Source organism: Melozone crissalis, unplaced genomic scaffold (assembly GCF_028551555.1).
Source record: "Melozone crissalis strain CALT ecotype California unplaced genomic scaffold, PUWL_Pcris_2 ptg000002l_1, whole genome shotgun sequence".
NCBI lineage: Eukaryota > Metazoa > Chordata > Aves > Passeriformes > Passerellidae > Melozone > Melozone crissalis.
In genome coordinates this window covers 23,985,604-24,006,224 of record NW_026535780.1, presented here as the reverse complement: position 1 = coordinate 24,006,224, position 20,621 = coordinate 23,985,604, and the positions used below count along the sequence as shown (strand labels likewise).

Genomic DNA, 20,621 nt, shown 5'->3' with positions numbered 1-20,621 from the left:
TACTGATCACCTTTCAAATTTTGGAGCAATTGAATCATGTCAGTGACAAATCCAAATTCCAAATATTCCTCAGTAAAAACTGGATTTTTGTTTCTGTGACAGTGCCTTGTTTTGCTCTGTGAGAATCTTCACCGTCTGTTAATGTTATTCATAGATGAGACTTTGTACCCAGTAGTATTCCTCCTCACCCCAGGCTTCTGATCAACTCACTCTGGTACCATCTGTCTGTGTTTGTTCTGAGTCCAAGATACTCCAGGAGCCACATCACTATGAATTTACTTTCTCTCTCTACAGAACAATCGAAAAAACATTTTTGGAAGAGATAGGTAAATTTCCTACTTTGTAAAAATCTATATTAATTCTTCTATCATCACAGAAAGCACTCATGAGTGCACAAGTAAAAGCAAATGGGAATGATGATGTTGAAAAAGTAAAAAGTACACTCATCTGGAAATAGAAGGGCTGATGGAGGGTTTCATGATACAAATATTCTGTGGACTGGCCTCCTTTTGGAGCACACCTGAATGTTCTATCTGTTCAATTGTCCTTAAATCTCTAAAACCACAACTAGAGTGAAGACTACCATCACATAACAAAAATCTTCTCCTGGTGATAAAAGACAATTGTCTCATCTAGTATGTCTTCTGTAAGTAGTCAGCCTTTCTAAATCAGTCCAATCCTTTCCTGCCTTAAATAAGGGAGAATAGACACTTTTTTCCTCTAGCCTTACTGCCCCTCAACAACACTTCAGTTAATTATAAAAAATATAATTAAATGTTCATTCTTTAATTGAGAAAATACAACTATTCCTTATCAAAATAATAAAACAAGACAGTGATAACACTTTACTCATCTTCACTCTGAAAATTATATGACTAAAATATTATTTTATTTTAATAATATTATATGCAAATATACGAAAATTATATTATATGCAAATACACCAAAATAAAATACACAACAGAGACTAAACCCTCCCAAAGACAAACACAGCATTAACTCATAGGTTTCAATTTAACAGAAGTGTTGTTGAAAGAAGTTGGGAATTTAAAAGCATGTAACCAACATTACTGAACTTTCACTTCAAAAGCTCTGCAGCTGGGAAGCCTAATTGTATTTTCAGCAAGCCTAATTGTGTTCCCTGACTCCAGGGGACAGGAATTCCCCAGATACTCTTGACTGACAGGTCTGGTTCTGCTTTCAACCTGCAAGTAAGCAAAAATACCCACTGCTGGTCAAACTAAGTATGAAAAGCATCGCTGTTTCCACTGGTATCATTAGCAGCTGGAAGCGCCCATATTAGCACTCAGTACTGCCCACAGCTGGGTCATTTGTAGAAGTCATTCCAGAGATACAAACCAGTCTCAGCACCAGAATACAGTAGTAAATCTTAATATATATGGCTTAGGCCACACAGGAAGACTCTGTGAAGTACCAAACATTTTTCATATGAAGAAACTCCATACAGTTAAAAGGTATCCACCAGGTCCACGTCTAGAGTTACTGACATTGTTTCAGAACTTGCTTCCTGGTTCTGATATTTGGTATTGTTTCATGAACCTAGTTGCTGATTTTCCAGGAATCCAATCCAACATCTTGAGGGTATTTATGCAGTTATGGTGTTATAATTGATTCAACCATGGTCACTGAATCTCTCCTCTTTCCTGAATATTTATTCAGCATTTTTCATTATGTTTTTATCATGATCTCACTACCTGTGGTGCAAAATAGAAATATTTAGAATATTTTTAACATCAAATTACTGTCCATTACAACTACCCATTGAAAGTCTTTTTTATTGCACGAATCACTACTGATTTAAGAAGCCTGATGTATTTGATACAAATAGTTAAAAGTAATTAGTAAAAATAGATTGTTTCAGGAAATGTATAAGAGTTTCTTTAGTGGTAAAAATAACATCTCTGACTTCAGATATGTCATCAGAATTGTTTTCAATTCATCTTATTGGATGAATTGTCTTCCCAATTCATCCAATAATTAAAAAACTTCCAGTTATTTCCAGACATTTTTCAATCACTCAGTAGTATGCACAGCAGAAGAAATGAAGGTATCTTCTGTTCATGTTTTCTTACTAACAGTTTATATGGAAAAAAAACCCCCACACCAAACCAAAACTGGAATTACTCTGAATAAAGATACTGCTCTCCAAAAATTATACAAGTTAACACCTTTACATTATTCATACCCTTACTCATGTGTGATTCCTCAATAACCTCAATATCCTGGAAGGTTATTCCTCTTTGGTAAAAGCCATGCTGAGATTTTCCAGGTAAAATGTTAAAGGATGAAACAGAAAGGAGATAAGTAGAAATATATTGCGGAGAGGAACCAAAGGACTGTTTTGATCTACAGCCTCATGCAAAAAGTCTAGAGAATCATCCCTGGAGAAAGTAGCTCTTAACCTATAATACCAGGTGAGCTTAATTACAAGTATTGAACACTAAAAGACACTGCTGTCTTGTGTGAGTGCATCCTGAACATACTCTATACATTTACAGTACTACGAGGGTGGCTGCGTGACTCACAGAAGCATGGCTTCAGGGAAGAGAGAGATCAGTTCCATTAAAGTCTAACTAGTTCCAACATCCTTTGATTTTACGATTCTGACTGCTAAGCTTATTATTTTCTCTTGGAAAATTCAACCAAAAAGAAGAATACTAACCTATAAGCAACAAGCAACTATTTTGACATATTTTCAAACTAGATAATACAGAAAACACTATAATGTGTTGTTCTATTCTCCAAATCCAATAATATTAAATTAAATTTAAAATGTTTAGAATACAGAAAATACTGACAAAATAACAAATACCCATGGTGAGGAAAACTTTACCAGAATGGAGCAGCACAGAGAACCAAAATAAAATACATGGGAAACTTGCCAAAGAGAGCTAAGAAAATCTTTAAACTAGGAAAACAGTAGTCTTGAGTTTGAAGAAGACAGTCTATGAAAACAATTTTTGTACTATTAAAAGGAATTGTCTTAACTAACTGGCACCCAGAAATCATATACACGAAGCACAGCCTGGCTGGACACTCTGGTTCTCTGTTAGGTTTCAAACTAGGATTCTGTCTGTGCACAAAGGCCAGAGAATTGCTGAACTCTCAAGCTTCCCTTCAGCTTCAAGCACTCTAACTGCTGTTCTACAGCAGAAAGTTTTTGTTCTGGGCATATATTTCTAGTGGGAATATTAATTCAAAATGAAAAATTACCAGAGGGCAAATACTGGCATAAAACATGCCATGCAAAGTGATTCAGATAATATAAAGCCCATGGAAGTTCAGATTTTGGTATTGGCTATGTTCACAACGACAATCTTAGACCTGACCACAATTCATCAGCATACTATCACACATGTATTTTTTATTTTCCCTGAAGACAATTGTTCTCTGCTTGAAGAGAAAGGCAAACATTCAAAAAGCTGATGAAATTTTCTACCAAACTAACAAAACATAAGAAATAGAAGATATTCTCTTTTTCTTTCCGTTTGCTTAGTCTCTGCCAAGTCATCTCCATGAATGTGACTAAGAGGTTATTTTATCAAAATAGAAACTCCATAAGAAAGCTAAGAATGTCACTTATCGCAATATTTCCTTTGTTAAAAGAAAAAACAGTTATTAAAAAGTTACTTCCACAAATTTGAATTTCCCTCAAATTGATATAAATAAAAATTGATGTACCATGAATGGCTGAAAATTTATAGATAGTCCATTAAAAAACCTCTGTACATCATAGCAGCTGTTTGTGAACTGAATAGTCACTTCTCATTAAAGAAAAAAAAAGATTTCCTTTAGCAAGTCAAAACCATCTTATGCCACTTCTTGGAATAATCTTATTTGGGACTAGTAATATTCCATGTAAAATAGGGTTCACATCACTTCCACTCACAGAATACAATATTTCCAGTCATTTTAAGGAGAATGACATTAAATTATCATGAATAATGTAGAGCCAGTAGAGTACAGCAGCTGGGGTCTGATTTTCTCTAGAAGTTTTGACCTTCCTGATATCAAGACTTGGTAAATCATATAAATTGATGCATGATTTTTAGCATCAATTCTTCACAAAATGAAATGTGTGATTTTTCTTTGGAAAATAAAAATTAAAGCATTCATTAGGGTTACAGTTAATGCCAAAATGAGTGTATAGAGCCTCTATGTCTTGCAAGAACACCTTTTGCCTCTGTCCTAAATGCTGCATTTGAAACTGAGTTCACTGATTCAGCGGCAGGCTTAACACTGCTTCCTCTTATGATAAGAGTATCACTTCTGTCTTGTTTAAGTTAAGCTTAAGCCAGCATTTTCTAAATCTATTTGCTTATCTCATTCAGACAACCTGTCATCCCTCTAGGGGTACTGTCTATTTATTTTTGAAAGCAGTTCAAATCAGGATGTTGTCAGCATATTAGTAGTGCCACAGCCTGTGACATTCACAAACCCTGAGAAATTGCAAAAATAAGAGTGAAAATATTTCCCACAAAGCTTTTAGGAGCAGTTCTATGTTAATATATTGTCTAGAAATCATCACCTTACACCTTTATGCATATACATATGGAAACGGTCCCTTCTTCAATCATATTATATGTTTTACTACTTCTGTTATATAACACAAAATATCTAGAGATTTAATACACAAAATAGGTCAGATATAGCTCCAATTCAGCCCTACCTTATAAAAAAGTTGATTTTTTCCCTTTTTATTCTTTTATCCAGTTTATTATTTGAGTAAGGTATACAAACACAGATTATGTCATTTTGGGGGACTTCTTTCACCTTTTCCTTGCCCCTAATGCCAACTGCTGGCCAGGTAAGTACTTCTGATTGTATTCTTTCTATATGCAAGTCTGTTTTTATAAACCCAGATCCTCAAGGAATTCTTCATTATATCATGCTACCTTGTTTTTGGTTTAAGTTTAGCTCTTTCACAAACAGACAATAGGTTTCTTACATTTTCCCTGATCTTTTTAAAATTCCTTATTAATTAAGTTTATAAATAAACTTCATTAATTTTTTTAATGCAGCATCTATTCCTTTTTAATTAACCATATTCTGTGGTTCTACTGAATTACAAAACCATGTATGCTTCAGGATTTAAATAGATCAGTTGGGTTACAATAAGAAATATATTTCTTATGATTACTACATTTACCTGTACCAAGCATTTATTATTTATATAATGTTTTATACCTGTTTGTCAGCATGTCTGCTGATGAAACTTAGTTCTACTATATTCATAGAGTTGTTAAGATTGGAAAAAGACCTCAAATATTGAGTCCAACCTCTGACTGAACACCACCATGCCAAGTGCATCCAGTCATCACTTCCAGGGATGGTGAGTCCATCTCTTCCCTAGGCAGTTTCTTCCAATGCTTAACAAGCCATTGCTTCACTGAAAGGGTATCCTAACCTCATAAACATTGAGAACAATCCAAACAACATAGACAAGTTTTTATTGTATTAAATATTTTGAGAAAAAGGTCCAGGGCAACCACACAGTCAGGAAACTACCATGTCATGTTGCAAATGGTAAATTTAATAGTCTCAGCAAGAGATGTAACAAGCCATCAAAATGACCTCAGAATGACCAAAGCAACAGAAGTTCTTTTGGTACCTCATATTTACTACATTAAGGAGACAAAACCAGTGTCATAGTTAAGAGGTATTTTGTGGATTTCTATTTTCATTTACAGTAGCTACAATCTGCCTTTATTTTTTTTAATATACTGCAAATTATAATTTTAACTCATTTACTCTGTTTTCTTTCCATCTTTCTATCTTACTGCCCAAGAAAACACAGCAGAATGTTAGACTTCTCATGACTCCAATGTCACGAGTATTGGCTGCAGAGACCTATTTTTCTCTTTCCTGAAATTATTTTTTCAAGTAGAGTGTTTTTAACAGGTTCTATAAAAAAGCAGCCTGAACAGGAACTGCACTGACTGCAAATAAACCCACTGAGTATATATATAGTGTAAATTGCATTAAATAATGGTTGATGTGGGCTTGCTACCACATGCCCATTAGATAATTTGAAGACATTCAAAACTACCTTGTGGTTGGCAGACATTCTTTATGCAGTAAATTTAGAATTCAAAATTAATGATCCATTGATTTCTGTTAAGTATGTGAGAAAAGTTAATCTAGTTTAACTAGAATTAATTAGAAATTCTCACAATTGAAAATTTTACTGTTTTGCTGATGGAGTCTACCACGATAGAAAAATTTAATTTACAGAAAAATATGCACAAAAAGGTTTTAGTAGGTGTCATCTTACAGTAATTTTCAATCTTCATTTCCTTAAGTGATAACATGACTTCCAGAAAAAACAAATATCTATTTATTTACAAGCCAGTTTTAGTAAAAAAAAAATCCCTGTTGTGCTAAGCAATGTACATTTTTCAATCTCTCCTAGAATTAGTCTAGTAAAAGTACAAAAAGGCAATAAAATAATGTATTTATTTTGAAATTATTTAGCTACAAAAAGCACTATGTTTAATAACTTTTGATGCTGACTGTATTTTGTCTACTGTTCATTACTAATGTGCTCATAACTACCAAAAACTGAAGAGAGGCTCAATTTCTGCTGTCAAATTCAATGATGAACCTCTTACAGTTCTTAGCAATTAACCAAACTTTCAGCCTGAAAATAAAGAAAAATGTTTATGGGAAAAGAGATAAAACCCGCCATCTTTTCAATATTTGGATATCTTTAAGCAGCAAACATTAGAAACTTTCCTAAATCACTACTTAAAAACACAGAGCTCTCATATCTTGAATGCTGTGACACTGATCACTGTTAACTAAAAAGACCTATTTGGGCTTTTAAAAGGAGATAAGACAACAACAATGACCATAAGCAGTTCCTATCATAGAAGGAAAAACTCTGACTCTGCAGCTTAAAGGGATAACTATGAAATATAATAGACTGTGTGGAGCACAATAGAAAGGTGGAAAGGTTGTCCATTTTATAGATAAATTATATAACACTAGCACTTCCCATTGAAAATATCAGAAAGCAGTTTTAAAACAAAAAGTTGATAATTTCTCCATACTGATAATTAAGTTGAAGAATTCAGTTTCACCAAGTTCTGAAACCAAGAATACAAGTAGGTGTAAAACAGGACTGCAAATAACTGTGGCAAACAGATTCCTTATTGCGAGGGAATAAATCCAGCAGTGTGCATGCAGCCACTGCCTCAGGAAGTCACCAAAATATCTGTATCAGAACCATTCTATGCACACCCTTCTCCTTATGTGTGTTCTCAGGTATTCATTGCTGAATACTGCCAATACACAATATTACAATAGTGAAATCTTCAGTGCCTTCGAGCACTGGAACTCCTTTATTGTGATTGGAGATTAACAACATTACATAACATTCCAAGATTCACTCTGAAGAAAGATATAAATCCAAGTCAAACAAGACCACCACATCCTAATGAGAAACAACCCGAATACACCTTTTACAAAATATATACCCTATAAATCTGAAGAAATAAAAATTGGTAGACTGATTGTTAAGCATCAAAACAGTTGCTTCAGAGGGCAACTAAGAATTTCTACTCTTTAAGGATTAAAATAGGGAAATATCTCCAACACTGTTGATAAAACTCATGATGAAGTACACATGTGCTGGAGATAGAAGTATTCTTCATCAAGCCAAGATATGCAAGACCACTCTCAGTATCAGAACTATCACAAAAATTGGGAGAGGTGCCAAACATCTGTGGAAAGGAAAATGTCACTTCCATCTTGAAGAAGCATAAGGATCTACAGAGCCACAGACTGGTCAGACTCATCTCGATTCCTGGGAAAGTGATGGTACAACTAATCCTGGGAACTATTTCTAGGAACATGAACTACAAAGCAGCGATCAGGAGTCAGTAGGCATCAACCAAGGGAAGTCATACTTGACCAATGTAATGACCCTCTACAATGAAATTACTGCAATGAGGGGAGAGCAGTGCATATTGTCCATCGTGTCTCAAATAAAGCTTGTCCCATTGGCTTCCATAACATCCTCATAGAGAAGCTGATGAAGTACAGACTGGATGAGCAGACTTTGAAGTAGAACTGGGCCCTGGCTGAATGGCTGGGCCCAGAGCAGGGAGATCAGTGGCACAAAGTCTAGTTGGAGGCCAGTTCCTAGAGGGGTCATTATTGAGTCCAGTCCTGTTCAATAACTTACTTACCCAGACATTTTCTAGAGTCTGCATCCCTAGATATAATCAAAATCCAGATACATGTAGTTTTAAACAGTGTCCCTAGGTGACAGCATGAAAAGAAAGGTTGGGCAAGATAACCTCCAGAAGTCTCTTCCAACCTCAACCATTTTGTGGTACAAAACTCATGTCCAAGAGCATCAGACTAATCCTACCTCTGCCCATAGGCATACATGGTCAATGGGTCTACAAAAATACCTTTTCCAGAACAAAAGTGAAATCTATAACATGATACCTCGTTTTCAGACACTACTTACTCCTATTCTGCTATTACTCACCACATTTTGTCCACCCCAGATTCACTGTAAATAAGCTTTTTCATCAGCAAATGTGGACAATCAGTATATCTCAAAATTAGACTCAGATTCTGACAGCAATTTCAAGTGGAAAATACCCTAATATGTATGAATAGTAGTCAAAGTTTCTACAGACATTTATTCTCCTCCCCAGTGTCCCACAGTGCTCCCCAGTACACTTTTTTGCAAGCCATTAATATCAGAAAAAAAAATAAAATTTAAAAGCTGCACCATTAGTATTCCTGTTCAATTTTCTCCCTGAATGTTCACAATAATCACAAAACCAAATCCTGATAATTAACACATTAATTAAATTATCACAAACACTGCTGGAAGACACTTTTAAAAGTCATTTAGTCCATTCTCTTGGTCCAGCACATGACCAGCTACACTTGTGTCTCTTCTAACAGGTATTTGCCAAACCTGCTCCTTAGGATTTTCACAGCTTCCAAACAAGGCCTAAACAAAGTATGCAAGCATTTTAAGTTTTCTTTCCACTAAAAAATTCTCCCTACCAAGTTCAGTCCTCCCTAATGCAACTTAAGTTTACTCCTTTCAGCTTCACCATGAGATCAACATGGAAAAGCGATAATTTCCTTTCACTTGTCCATCTCCTTCATTCCCTGGGATTTTCTTTTAGGAGGCTAAATTAACTCATGTGTTTGATTATTTCCTAACACATACCATGGTTTTTAGACACCTAGTTATTCATTCCCATTACTCTCCACTGAATTACAACTGCTCCACATAATTTTTGAAGGGTATGCTATTCCAGATGAGACCATACCAAAGCCTAGCAGTGGGAACACTTCTTCACAGTGCTTCCTCGCCAGTGTCTGTACATTCCTGTATGACATTAATCTCTTTCAGGATACTGGCTACAGCTCAACTTACATACTATTAGGGCTCCCTGATTCTCTGCCAAAGATCATTTCCCTACACAATTTTTCTTTGTCCTATGTCAACCACATAAACTACCCCTACAGAACATCCCTTTGCATTTTTCCTTTTGAATAGCATCATAACCATTGTTTGGGGTTTTCAGGATAATTTTTAATATAATCATGCCATAAGTTGTTAACACAAGAATGGGAGAAGTGTATCTAAAAATTCAGTGAGCATACCAATTCATTAATTTCTTAGTAATATAATAAAAACACTGAACAAAACTGGTTCCCAAAGAGGTCATCATTCAAAAAGATCCTTCCATTCTAACAGTAATAATTTTTAATATTTTTTGTTAACTATAACTCATCTGTTTACACTGCCCATATAGTATTTTAAGTTTCTTGAAAGCCATATGCTTCATATTCACAACACTAGTGAGCAGAAAAACTTTTACTGTTAAGGAAACAGGGAATACCAAGTATTGTATAAAAAATGTAATATTGCCAGTATCTAATAGTAACCAAAAAAACAACTATTAATATGTACACAATTTTATAAGTAGTTAAGTGAGAATATCAGAAAGAGAGCTCAGAATAATACATTGCTTTACAGAACATCAATTTTATGTCCTATTTTTCCATTTTAATTTGTGAAATGTTTTCACCATGTATTCTCAAAAAACATCACAGCTTTCATGACCCACAGGTATAAAGATCCATTTAAATACGTATATTAAAAAATAAACAAAAATTTATTCTGCCTGGAAAGTAGTTAGCAAGTTATATGCACACTTTAAACCAGTTATGCATGAGTTCAAAAGTAAACATTTCTTTTATCACATGAACTCCCAATGTATAAACCTCTAGAAGAAAGAAGAGAGCAACTTAACTGTTTAAGGCTCAAATAACATCCAAAACACATTTTATCAATTTGAAAATTTATAATAATATTTTTAGTTTTTCTTTATGAAAGGAATATTTTCGTCTCCATGCTTTAAGTTCTACTCTAAGACTCAATGCCCTAGCTTTGCCAGGTTCAGTTAAAACTTAAAATTTTCAGACAGCAAAAAAATCATATAAAAGGTTCACAGATGAAATACTGGCTCCATCAAAGTCAAAATTTCTTCTGCTTTGATTGACCCAAGATTTCACCCTACATCTGTTGAAATTCTGAAACATTACAGATATTCTAAAAGCATAAAAAATGTGACATGATATGTTCCTGGTACTTAGAAAGCTCTTCTGACATATTATGTAGATTCATATAGCATTCTATGCATGACTCAGACCACACATATGCATAGACATGCTATAATTAATGCTACATGTCTTAGCATTCCCGGTTCTCATGCACAGAAAACATAACACTTGACCAGAAGTTTCATTATAAGGAACATTTGCCAAGAGACAGACAAAAAAAAAAAAAAAAAAAAAAATAACCACAGTAGCAGTAACTCCTTAAATTGTACTCTAATGCAATCACTTAAGTTACTGATAAGGAGAGTAAGACCTGATTTTCAGTTTTCCCTTTGCAAATGAAAGGTTGGAAAGCAAATGGTGCTCAGCTTGTAGAATGCCCTCACCTGCATGTTTTAAAGGGGAAATTATTTTAAACATACCCTCCATCATGTTCTAATGCTATACAGATGTTACTTAATCTACAGAGAGCAGCTTACTTACGTCTGGGGCTCCTTTTCATTTTGCTGTTTTTGCTGTGGTTGAAGAACGTTATTTACCAGCTCAGTGATCCCACTAAAGGGAAACCACCTGTTTAAACAAGCAAATAATGTGACTGAATAACCAACAAAACCACACTAGTTGAAATGCTTTCTTATCCAACATTAGTAGAAACAGACAGGCGGAAAAGCCAGAGCCAATGGGAATGTGAGCTGCAGAACTACAGAACTAAGTCAGCCACTAAGGGTGTAAGGGAAGTAAAGTTCTACAAGTCACCAGTTCACAAGCAGGCAGCAAGAACCTACATCCAGCTAACATGTGGATGGAGTAAGAAGCTACAGGCAGCTCTCTTACAAGCCAGTCAGGAAGCAAATGACAAACTACCTGCAGCCTATCAGGTATCAGTGAAAGCTAATACCATCAAAGGTGCAGAGAGCAGAACATGGCAAAGGTAGAAAAGTCAAGCCTAGTGCATCTTGAAGAGACTTTACTTACTGTGTCGGCTGTGGTTTTTGCTCTTCTTTCACCCTAAAAAGATAAGTTTGCACAGCTGAGTGCAACATGCTGAAAACAACTACCCTGAAGTACTAACATCTATATCAAATGGGAAGGGAAAAGTTCCTATTTTGAATTAAAAGGATTTGCTTTAGTATTTGTTGCATGTTTATATTAAGTTGTACTATGGGTTTGTTTTTATTTCCATTTATTTTTAAAAATGGGGAGTGCCAAGAATAGAAAACTTTAATATGCAACTAAAATTAAATCAGTCATGTTACCTGACTTGCAATCTTTTTGCACATAATACCATATTAAAACATTTCCAGCAACACTTTCAGCAACAAATACAAAGGAAGGTGCTTTGATTATGTGAACTACAATCTATTTCTTTTTTATTTCCAACCAAACTGCCTGTCATAGTTCAAGGCAAATTTATAACATCTAATATGCTATTTAAAATACAATAGATTAAAGGAAAATCTGCATTATATTTATTAAACTACAGTGATGTCAGAACCTGAAGACAACATAACTAAAAACTAAGGAAGGAAAGCAAGAAATTTTACTCATCAGTGAACTTTACTAGGACTTGCTTAAAGAAATAACTGGATAATACATACAGTAGGTCTGTTTTGTACTGATTAGTAGTTGCCCACTGTCTTAAGCAAAATATTCCAACTAAAATACATGCTTTAACTTAAATGAGCATGCTGATATTCTATACCAAACCTGTGCTGGTTTCAGCTGAGGTAGAGTTAATTTTCTTCCTAGTGGCTGTATGGGGCTGTAGTTTGACTTTGTGCTGAACACAGGGTTGATAACGTAGAGATGTTTTTGCCATTGCTGAGCAGGGCTTACACAGAGTCAAGGCCTTTCCTGCTTCTCCTACTGCCACTCTGGGGAGGAAGTTTGGGGTGCATGGGAGGTTGGGAGGAGACAGAGCCAGGACAGGGGACCCAAACTGGCCAAAAGGATATTCCAGATCACGTGGCATCAAGCTCAGTAAGTAAAGTTGGGAGAAGGAGGAAGAGGGGATGTGTGGAGTGATGGAGTTCACCTTCCCAGGTAACTGTTATACCTGATGGGGCCCTGCTCTCCTGGAGATGGCTGAACACCACCCTGCCCATGGGAGACACTGAATTAATTCCTTGTTTAGCTTTGCTTGTGTGACTAGCTTCTACTTTCCCTATTAAACTGTCTTTTTTTCAACCCACAAGTTTCCTATCCTTTCCCCTTCTAATTCTCTCCCTGATCCTACTGCTGAGGGAATGAGTGAGCAGCTGCCTGGGCCTTGTTTACTGACTGGGGTTAAACCATGACAAAATTCAAGAAGAGAGACATTTACCCACAGGAATATTTACATCCTCTAATTGCAGGTATTCGTCTTAAATATCAAGTTAGGATCTACTTTCCCTGTATGTTCAAAAACACAAAAAGGTTCCTCTATAGATATTTTGAATTTCTCTCTGTAGAGAATACTCTCATCTAACTAAAACAGGAAGCATAGGCTCATAACTTTAAGCAGATGCTTGGTGTTGCACAGAAACATAAAGCTCACCAAAATACCTCCATATCTTGTCCACCACATGATATCACAGGAAATAACTTCATAAACAGGATTCAGTGACTAAATAAGATTTAAATAAGTGGATAATAAGAAACACTAATATCTTTCCAAAACTGAGTACCAAAAGGGAAAACTGAATATGCAAAACACGGTAAAATGTCTTCTAACATGCTTTTGCCCCTTCAGCACTTTAGAAATGTATATTAAAAGTAACATTCCAGTACAAAAACCAAAAAAAATAAATAAATAAACAAGGCCCACAAACTCAAGCAGGTATATTAAACAAAAAAGAAAAAATAAAAACAAAAATGTCACATGCCATTGCAATTCCACTCTACCATGCATCTTAATCATATTATTATCTATAATCAAGATAATCCAGACTTGTTTTTCAATGTAGAAAATTCAAAGCAGGAGAAATGGGAGGGATAGGAAATCAAAGCATGCCCATACTTTTCTCACTAGGTAGCTCAGGACATTTAATTTAGATCCCCAACATTATGAGTCTTGAGGCTCTGCAGTCAGTTGTGAGGAGAAAACTCCTAGATAATGATTCAGAATACCTCAGTTGCCTACACACAACTAGACACTGAAATGTGACCTGCCTGACAACTGGACATTGAAAACTGAATATATCACTAATCTAGACATCCCTTTCCATACATGATTTCCAAACCTTTGTACTCGACTCTTTTATTACTTCATTGTGAATTGTTCTATAGATCTAAACAAAGGAAGTCCAAGCCCTTCACATAATCAGATTACAACCAACATCCTCTTTTTGGATAGTGACCATGGTCAATCATTTTTTACATGTGGAACTGAGATCAAATTAGTGTAAGATCCTAAGTGTGTAGTTTGAAATCTTTAGTACACTTTTTTTCAACAAGATCTAGCATATTTACATTATAGTATATATATGATGGCTTCAATTGCAGCTGGAAACCTTTGGTATTTTTGAAAATCTTACAATCAATTTTTAGTTTTCCACCATCAAATAAAACACATTGTCCATTATCAGACATGTTGAAAACCTACATTTAAAATTAATTTTTCAGCATTTTATAGAAACAATGCGCTCTAAGTCAGGATATGATATGACCCTAGAATTCAAAATATCTTCCTTACAAATTAATCTTTTTGCCTCCTAGAATTTTGTCTCCTTCACTATCCACTTTCCAACACTGCAGTTATGTGAGGACAAGAGCTTCCATTATTATATAACAGTGACGCATTCCTCGAGCACTCTCCATACATCCTTCAGTCCCTGGATTAGGAAATTATCTTCCTTGACTTTATAACAAGCATAGAAGACAAACTACAATTTGAAAAGAAATTATTAAGAAATCTATTGAATTAATAGATTCTACCATATGATTTTAAATTAATATTAACCTTGTGGATCAACAGGCCTGAAGCCTTCAGGTGTGCAGCCAGGTATTTACCTTTCAAGGTCAGAGAACAGATACAGATTCTGGATCTAAATACAAAAACCACTGACTAATTTCTGCTGCTTTTTTTTTCAGAAGACTTCATTCAGATGAAATTACAAGTTGTAGCAACTGATAGAAATAATTATATATTAGATGAAATGCACTGAATGTATTTTTAGCATTGCTGTGGTTTAAATATCTTTTTCTAGACAGAAAAGGACAAAAGAGACTCCAGATAACTTGAACCCTGCCTACATGTACACATACAGTTGTATTTCCTTTGGTTACAAGAGCTGGTTTGTGTTTCACTGGATTGTGTACTCCCATATTTATTCATTGTTTCTTCCCTCCTTTCAAGAATCAGCTACAAACAATTGCTTAAAAGAAGTGCCTTGCCAGGTCAGCAAACCCCCAGACTTCCATTTTCTCAACAGACCAACTGAAATACCCCAAGCAGTATAATTCTGCATTCTGTGGTTTCAAAAATCTACATCCTGCTCCTTCCAGGCTACCTGTCTTCATTTAACCTTCCTATGTCTTTCCAGCTCTATCCACTCAAAACTCTACCAAGAACATTGCCAGTTCTCATTATTCACTAGAAACAAATTCTGCTCTAAAAACACCAAGGGGCTGCAGATAATGTGTCTGATCGACAGCAACTGAGACAATGTATTCCAACAGTGCAGAATACTAAGTATTTTACCACCTACTCTAAAACATAAGAGGAGTTTGAACATTTTGTCACTACTTATTTTTTTGAAAGACCACAACTCCATTCACTACTCCACTTGAAAACAAGCCAGGATTTTTCTACTTGCCAACAAAGAATTTTTACACCTAGCACTTTGTTATGGGGAACGTCTGCCCTTTGAAACACACACAGCACCATTACTCTTGTGTTCCTCTGCAAGCCTACACAGTCCAAGTGCCAGACCCCTTTGATCTTTTCCAGTAGCTGGAATCATTAAGCTAAATCTCAAGTTACTGTGAACAGTTTTTGATGTTAGATCCTCTCTGTGTACTAAAAATTTCCTCAAAGATTAAGGCTATTCCCACTGGCACAGGGAATGAATATGAGAACAGAACAGAAAGAAGAGGGAAGAGAACAAGAAAAATGGAAGCAGGAAACTAAGTAATGAAAACATCAATATAAAAATTATTATCCCTTTAAATTCCTAATACTTTTCTATTTTTCAATCTACTGCCACCAGTAAAAGCTTCTCTCTAAAATCTGCTATGGCAAAACCATAAAATATTTTTTCCACAAGGTGCTTTGGAGACAGGTAAACTAAAAAGCACTCTGTTACCAGAGCTCATCTCTATTTTCACATACTTCACATGAATAGCCACAAAAACATAGGGGAAAAACTCAAGTGCCTCAGTCTATGAAAATAACACTTAAAACAGACTCTACACCTCCTAGATATTTCTATTAGTTCTTCTCAAGTGATGTTTGGGGAATCTGTATTTTAGAATCAGCCATCCTTGGCAGGGATAAACATAATATTTACCTCTAACCCAGTAATACTCACAAGATTCACAACTTGCCATCCACAGACCTACAAGCACAAGGAGATCAAATGTTCAGGAGTAAACTGGGTGTACCTAACGTGTCCTAGAAACACTTAGTTGAGTGTATAGCATATAACGCTCTATATCACTGTCATTTAAAAATACACAGGTCAGTAATTTCAATCTTTTGCTCAATAATAGCCTATGTTTTCCATATTTCCTAACCAACTCCATGGATTAGGATGGACCAGGATAGAAGTTTTTTCTAGCCCTTTTGTTGAAATTGAGAAGATTGGAAAAGTGAGTAATTTTTTTTCTTGGAACTCATCCATGAAAAAAGTTCTATTTTATGATTACTGTTAATGCTGTAATGTTGTGAGTATCAATTTAATGAAGCTGTTGATGCTTCTAGAGTAGTTATTTTTATTAAATATATCGCCTAGGAAATCCAGAGAGTTGGACACTTGTATGAAATGTTTAAGTTCAGAGAATGTACATCCTAATGACAAAGCAGGATATATGTGCAGTAGTCTCAATGAGCAATGCATGTTACACTAAACTTGATTAAGAATCAACATGAGATTAAATATTAATGCACCAAACTATCTGGTTTTCCTAAAGCAAATCATACAGGAAGGATGAGGGACACTCTCAGCTCTATATAAAGAATTGTCACGTTTTGCTTCCTCTGCAGATACCATGCTGACATTGACCTCCAGCTTTGTTCACAATAAAGAAATAGAAATAGTTGAGAGAAGACAGCAGCAAATAATTTCATCTCAAACCCAGATTTATATTATACACAATAAAAATGTGCGAAGCTGCTATTTTTCAAATACAAACAGCAGCATGAATGCTAACTAGTTCACAACTAACTGTATTATAAGGTGAATTAAACTGAATACTATTCTCAGGATTAGTATTTTCATTTATTTGCATTCTGGACTACACTAACCCAGAGGAGAGCACAGAGATGCAGCTTTCTCAAGAGTCAAGGCACCAACATCTTTGAAGTGTTCTCTCTCTCTTCAATAACTGTCCACAATTTTAAGCAGAATTTGAACTATTCCAGAATCACTTCATAGTTAGCAAATGTCTTTTCAATGCAGAACTAGTAAAAAGATTTTAAGGAAGGGACAAAACTAGCTTTACCTGGAATTTATGTATTCCCATTGTCATAGCATATGAACATAATCTGTGAAAGTATTTACCATTGGCAATATTTCTTAATTTAGAACAACTTCCTCCCCTGGAACTTATACCCTTGAAAATGGCACTAAAAATAATATAGATTTAAAGAAACAATGATAAAATTCTAACCTCCCTTCTCTCTTCCTTCCCTATGCCTTCCATTATTTCTGTCAAAAAAATTGCATTCCATGCATAACTATATCCAAACCACTCTGAAGATACCCATTCCCTCATTTTAATTTTGCTGAATGGGAGAGATCATCAGCTCCAGCAACATTTAGAGGTTTCCACACCCTGTCTTAGAATGCAAGGTCCATTAATCCATTTTCCTAGATTGCCTGCTGTGGACTCTTTCCTTTTTTTATTTTTCCCAAATCTTCATAACAGTATTTCAATTATATGCCCTGCACCAAATGAACAACAAAAAAGGGTTACTTGCAGTGACTACTCTCACACATTGGAAGTCAAGACACAACACAAGCACAGTATATAACTGTGCCTGCATCCACCCTTGACAGAACAGGGGAGTTAACACAGACATATATTCAAATACAACCAGCTATTTTCTTGAGAAGGCATCTCTACAGATTAATTATGTTAAATTACATAAGTATGTTTAACTCCCAGAAAGGAGGTCAAACATAAATCCATGCCAATTACATAACTTTAAAATACTATATATTACTGAATTGATTCTTTGCATTGATTATGATCATATTTAAGAACACACACATAATAACATGCAGTTTAACTATTTTGATCAAACAAAGTCTTTAATTTATATTACTGTTCCAAGTGTTTTATTAATTTAGAGAGTATCAACAGTTGAATTGAGGAGGATCATATTTTGGACAACAAAGTAATGTCTTAAGGAATATTTTCCTGAATATATACACAGGTGATTTTACTGTAATTTTGTTCTGTTTGTAACAAACATAGCAGTAGTTTCCAAAAAACCACTTCCACAATCAGTAGATAAGTGGTTATTGGATATTTGATATAAGTGAACAAGCAGGTGGAGAAGCTGGGTACTTGGGCTAGAAACAATATTTTTTCTGGTACACAGAAAAAATATAAAACCTAACTAAATCCAAGGTTAAAAGGTTAAACATTGCTTGAAGTCCGAACTAAGTTTACTTTGAAGATATATGACAAACAACAAGAAGGCGCCATACATCCTTTACAGATAAGCACAAACATATACATGCTCCTGTATAACAGTCTAAGCTGAATGAGGTCCCTGAATGAGCCTTAGATGAACATCATCCATAAACATAAGTTCTGTGAGATAGAGCTTACTCTGACATTTAGATGTTAATTAGAAATGGGATGGTTTAATCCAAGGTTCCAGGCAAGGTGCAAAGTTAATATTTTGACGCTAATATTTTTATAAAATATCTACTAAAATGTGGTTCACTGTGACCAAAACCAGCGCTCAACAGCCCTGTACTTTTAACTCTAAAACTGAAGAACTTACAGCATGTTTTGATTATTTCAGAATCAGCAAAACAAATCAGATTCTGCTTATCTTAGGATAAGAACTCCTCGGGGCAGAAATGTTTCCTACCATTCATTTCTGGGATGGGAAAAGGAGACGCTGTGTTCGACAAAAGAAAGTTCCCTTGCTTCTCACACATCCTAACTCAGCCAGACTTCTTCCCTGCTATTTGTTATGGTGTTCAGAGTGAAATGATAAAAATCAATGTCAAACTCACCAATCAGCACATGAGAAAGTTATTATAGAAATATTAAATAAAAACTGTACTATTGAATAAGTAGTGCAATGAACAGTAGCCATTATGTTATATACAGTTATACATACACTGTATGTATAGTATATACACATACCATATATAGCTATACATATGTTATATACAGTCCCAATAATTCATTCATCAATCAATGCTCTTTTGAAGGTTATACAAAATTGCAAGCAGGAGGCTTATACCAGGGAGGTGATTTTAAAGGTCTATGGGTTTGTCCAAACCCACCACAGTTTAAAGTGAACTACTGCAGCTTTTCCCTATATTTAGTAAGGAAAAAAATATTTTAGTTATCACATATTAAGTGGGAATTTCTAAGACAGATTTTTAAAGTCCTCAGCATTATAATTTGTTGCCCAGTTGCAGCAGGCCAGCTGCTTCCCACATTGGCATTGTGTCTGCTGAGGGAACGACGCATGTAAAACATGTTTCCAAACATTTTGGAAAAACAAAATTATAAAGTAAGAAATAACAGAAAGTCATGGATCACACAAAGTTGTCAAAGAGGGGCAACAACCAGAAAACAATATAAACAATCCTAACAAAAGAATTATATTGGGTGAAATCATATTTTTCAATCCTAAAACTTGAGAAGTTTTTTTCAGATAGTCGCATTACTAATATTTTTGAACTAGTAGTCCTACAGATTTGCTTTTATCTGGGTAAAGCAACCAATATCTGTCAGCTGTTCATCTCTAGCATCATAAATAATAGCTGCAAGATTGGACCAGCTAACTTGCAACACAAAGCAAAAAAAATCTGCCTGTTTTAGAAATGCAGTAAGAACAAAACAAAGATCAAATTCATGCATAAGAAGGATGTCAAGAGCAGCAGACAAAAAAACACACACAAATTTAAGGAATCCTTGAACCATAGTAGATACTTCTTTAAAAGTAGTTTACCTGTTCAGTTTTTATCAGCTCATTTAAAGAGCAGCTAATGTTGCATCATTCTTCACTATAACGAATTTCCAAATGCATTTCAAGGACACGAGATACAAGTAAATACCTCCTTGAATGCAATCAGTTAGCAAACCCCTTTTCAGACAATAAAAAAAAGGGCAATGTTCCTACAAATAACTTTCCATTTCTGTCAAAAGTTCAAATTTGAGACAACAGTCACTGTCCTGCTGTATATTTGGTCACGCTAACATCTCCCTCACACAATCGGAAAAGCTCTGACTTCTCTCTGATCTCAGGTCTCATATTTGAAACAGGCAGAAACACCTCACATGGGAGCCTGACGCTTGCTCACAGCCTCTCGCTAAGCAGCAACTGCCTTCATGCAGGATGTTTGAGCTGACTGAACTTTAGGCACAAGCATATTTCAATTCATTGGAGGAAAATAGTTTTATTTGGATTTAATTTTCTTCTCCAATTTAGTAAATGTTACTCTCCTAAGTCCTGTAGATATGTGGATATTTCAGGCAGACAACTTACAGAGAATGAAAGAAATCACTGAGACAGCAGGCATCAAATCTGAAAAAAATGTTGGACTTTCCTCTAATTTTCCAAGAAGGAATAGAGACAAAGTTGTCCAATTATCACGTAGCAT

General features: G+C 35.1%; 1 protein-coding gene across 41 annotated transcripts in view; it reads right to left on the bottom strand.

Moving 5' to 3' along the window:
• RIMS2 (regulating synaptic membrane exocytosis 2) overlaps positions 1-20,621 on the bottom strand; it is a 443,811-nt gene that overhangs the window by 370,997 nt on the left and 52,193 nt on the right. For 30 of the 41 annotated variants that reach the window (XM_054296393.1, XM_054296400.1, XM_054269313.1 and 27 more), the window contains exons 2-3: positions 11,599-11,631; positions 11,107-11,193 (exon numbers count right to left, since the gene is read on the bottom strand). The exons of the other annotated variants lie outside the window; for them this stretch is intronic. In XM_054296393.1, the coding sequence (XP_054152368.1) occupies positions 11,107-11,193; positions 11,599-11,631 (120 nt within the window). The remainder of the gene's footprint in view (positions 1-11,106; positions 11,194-11,598; positions 11,632-20,621) is intronic. 41 annotated transcript variants of the gene reach the window in all.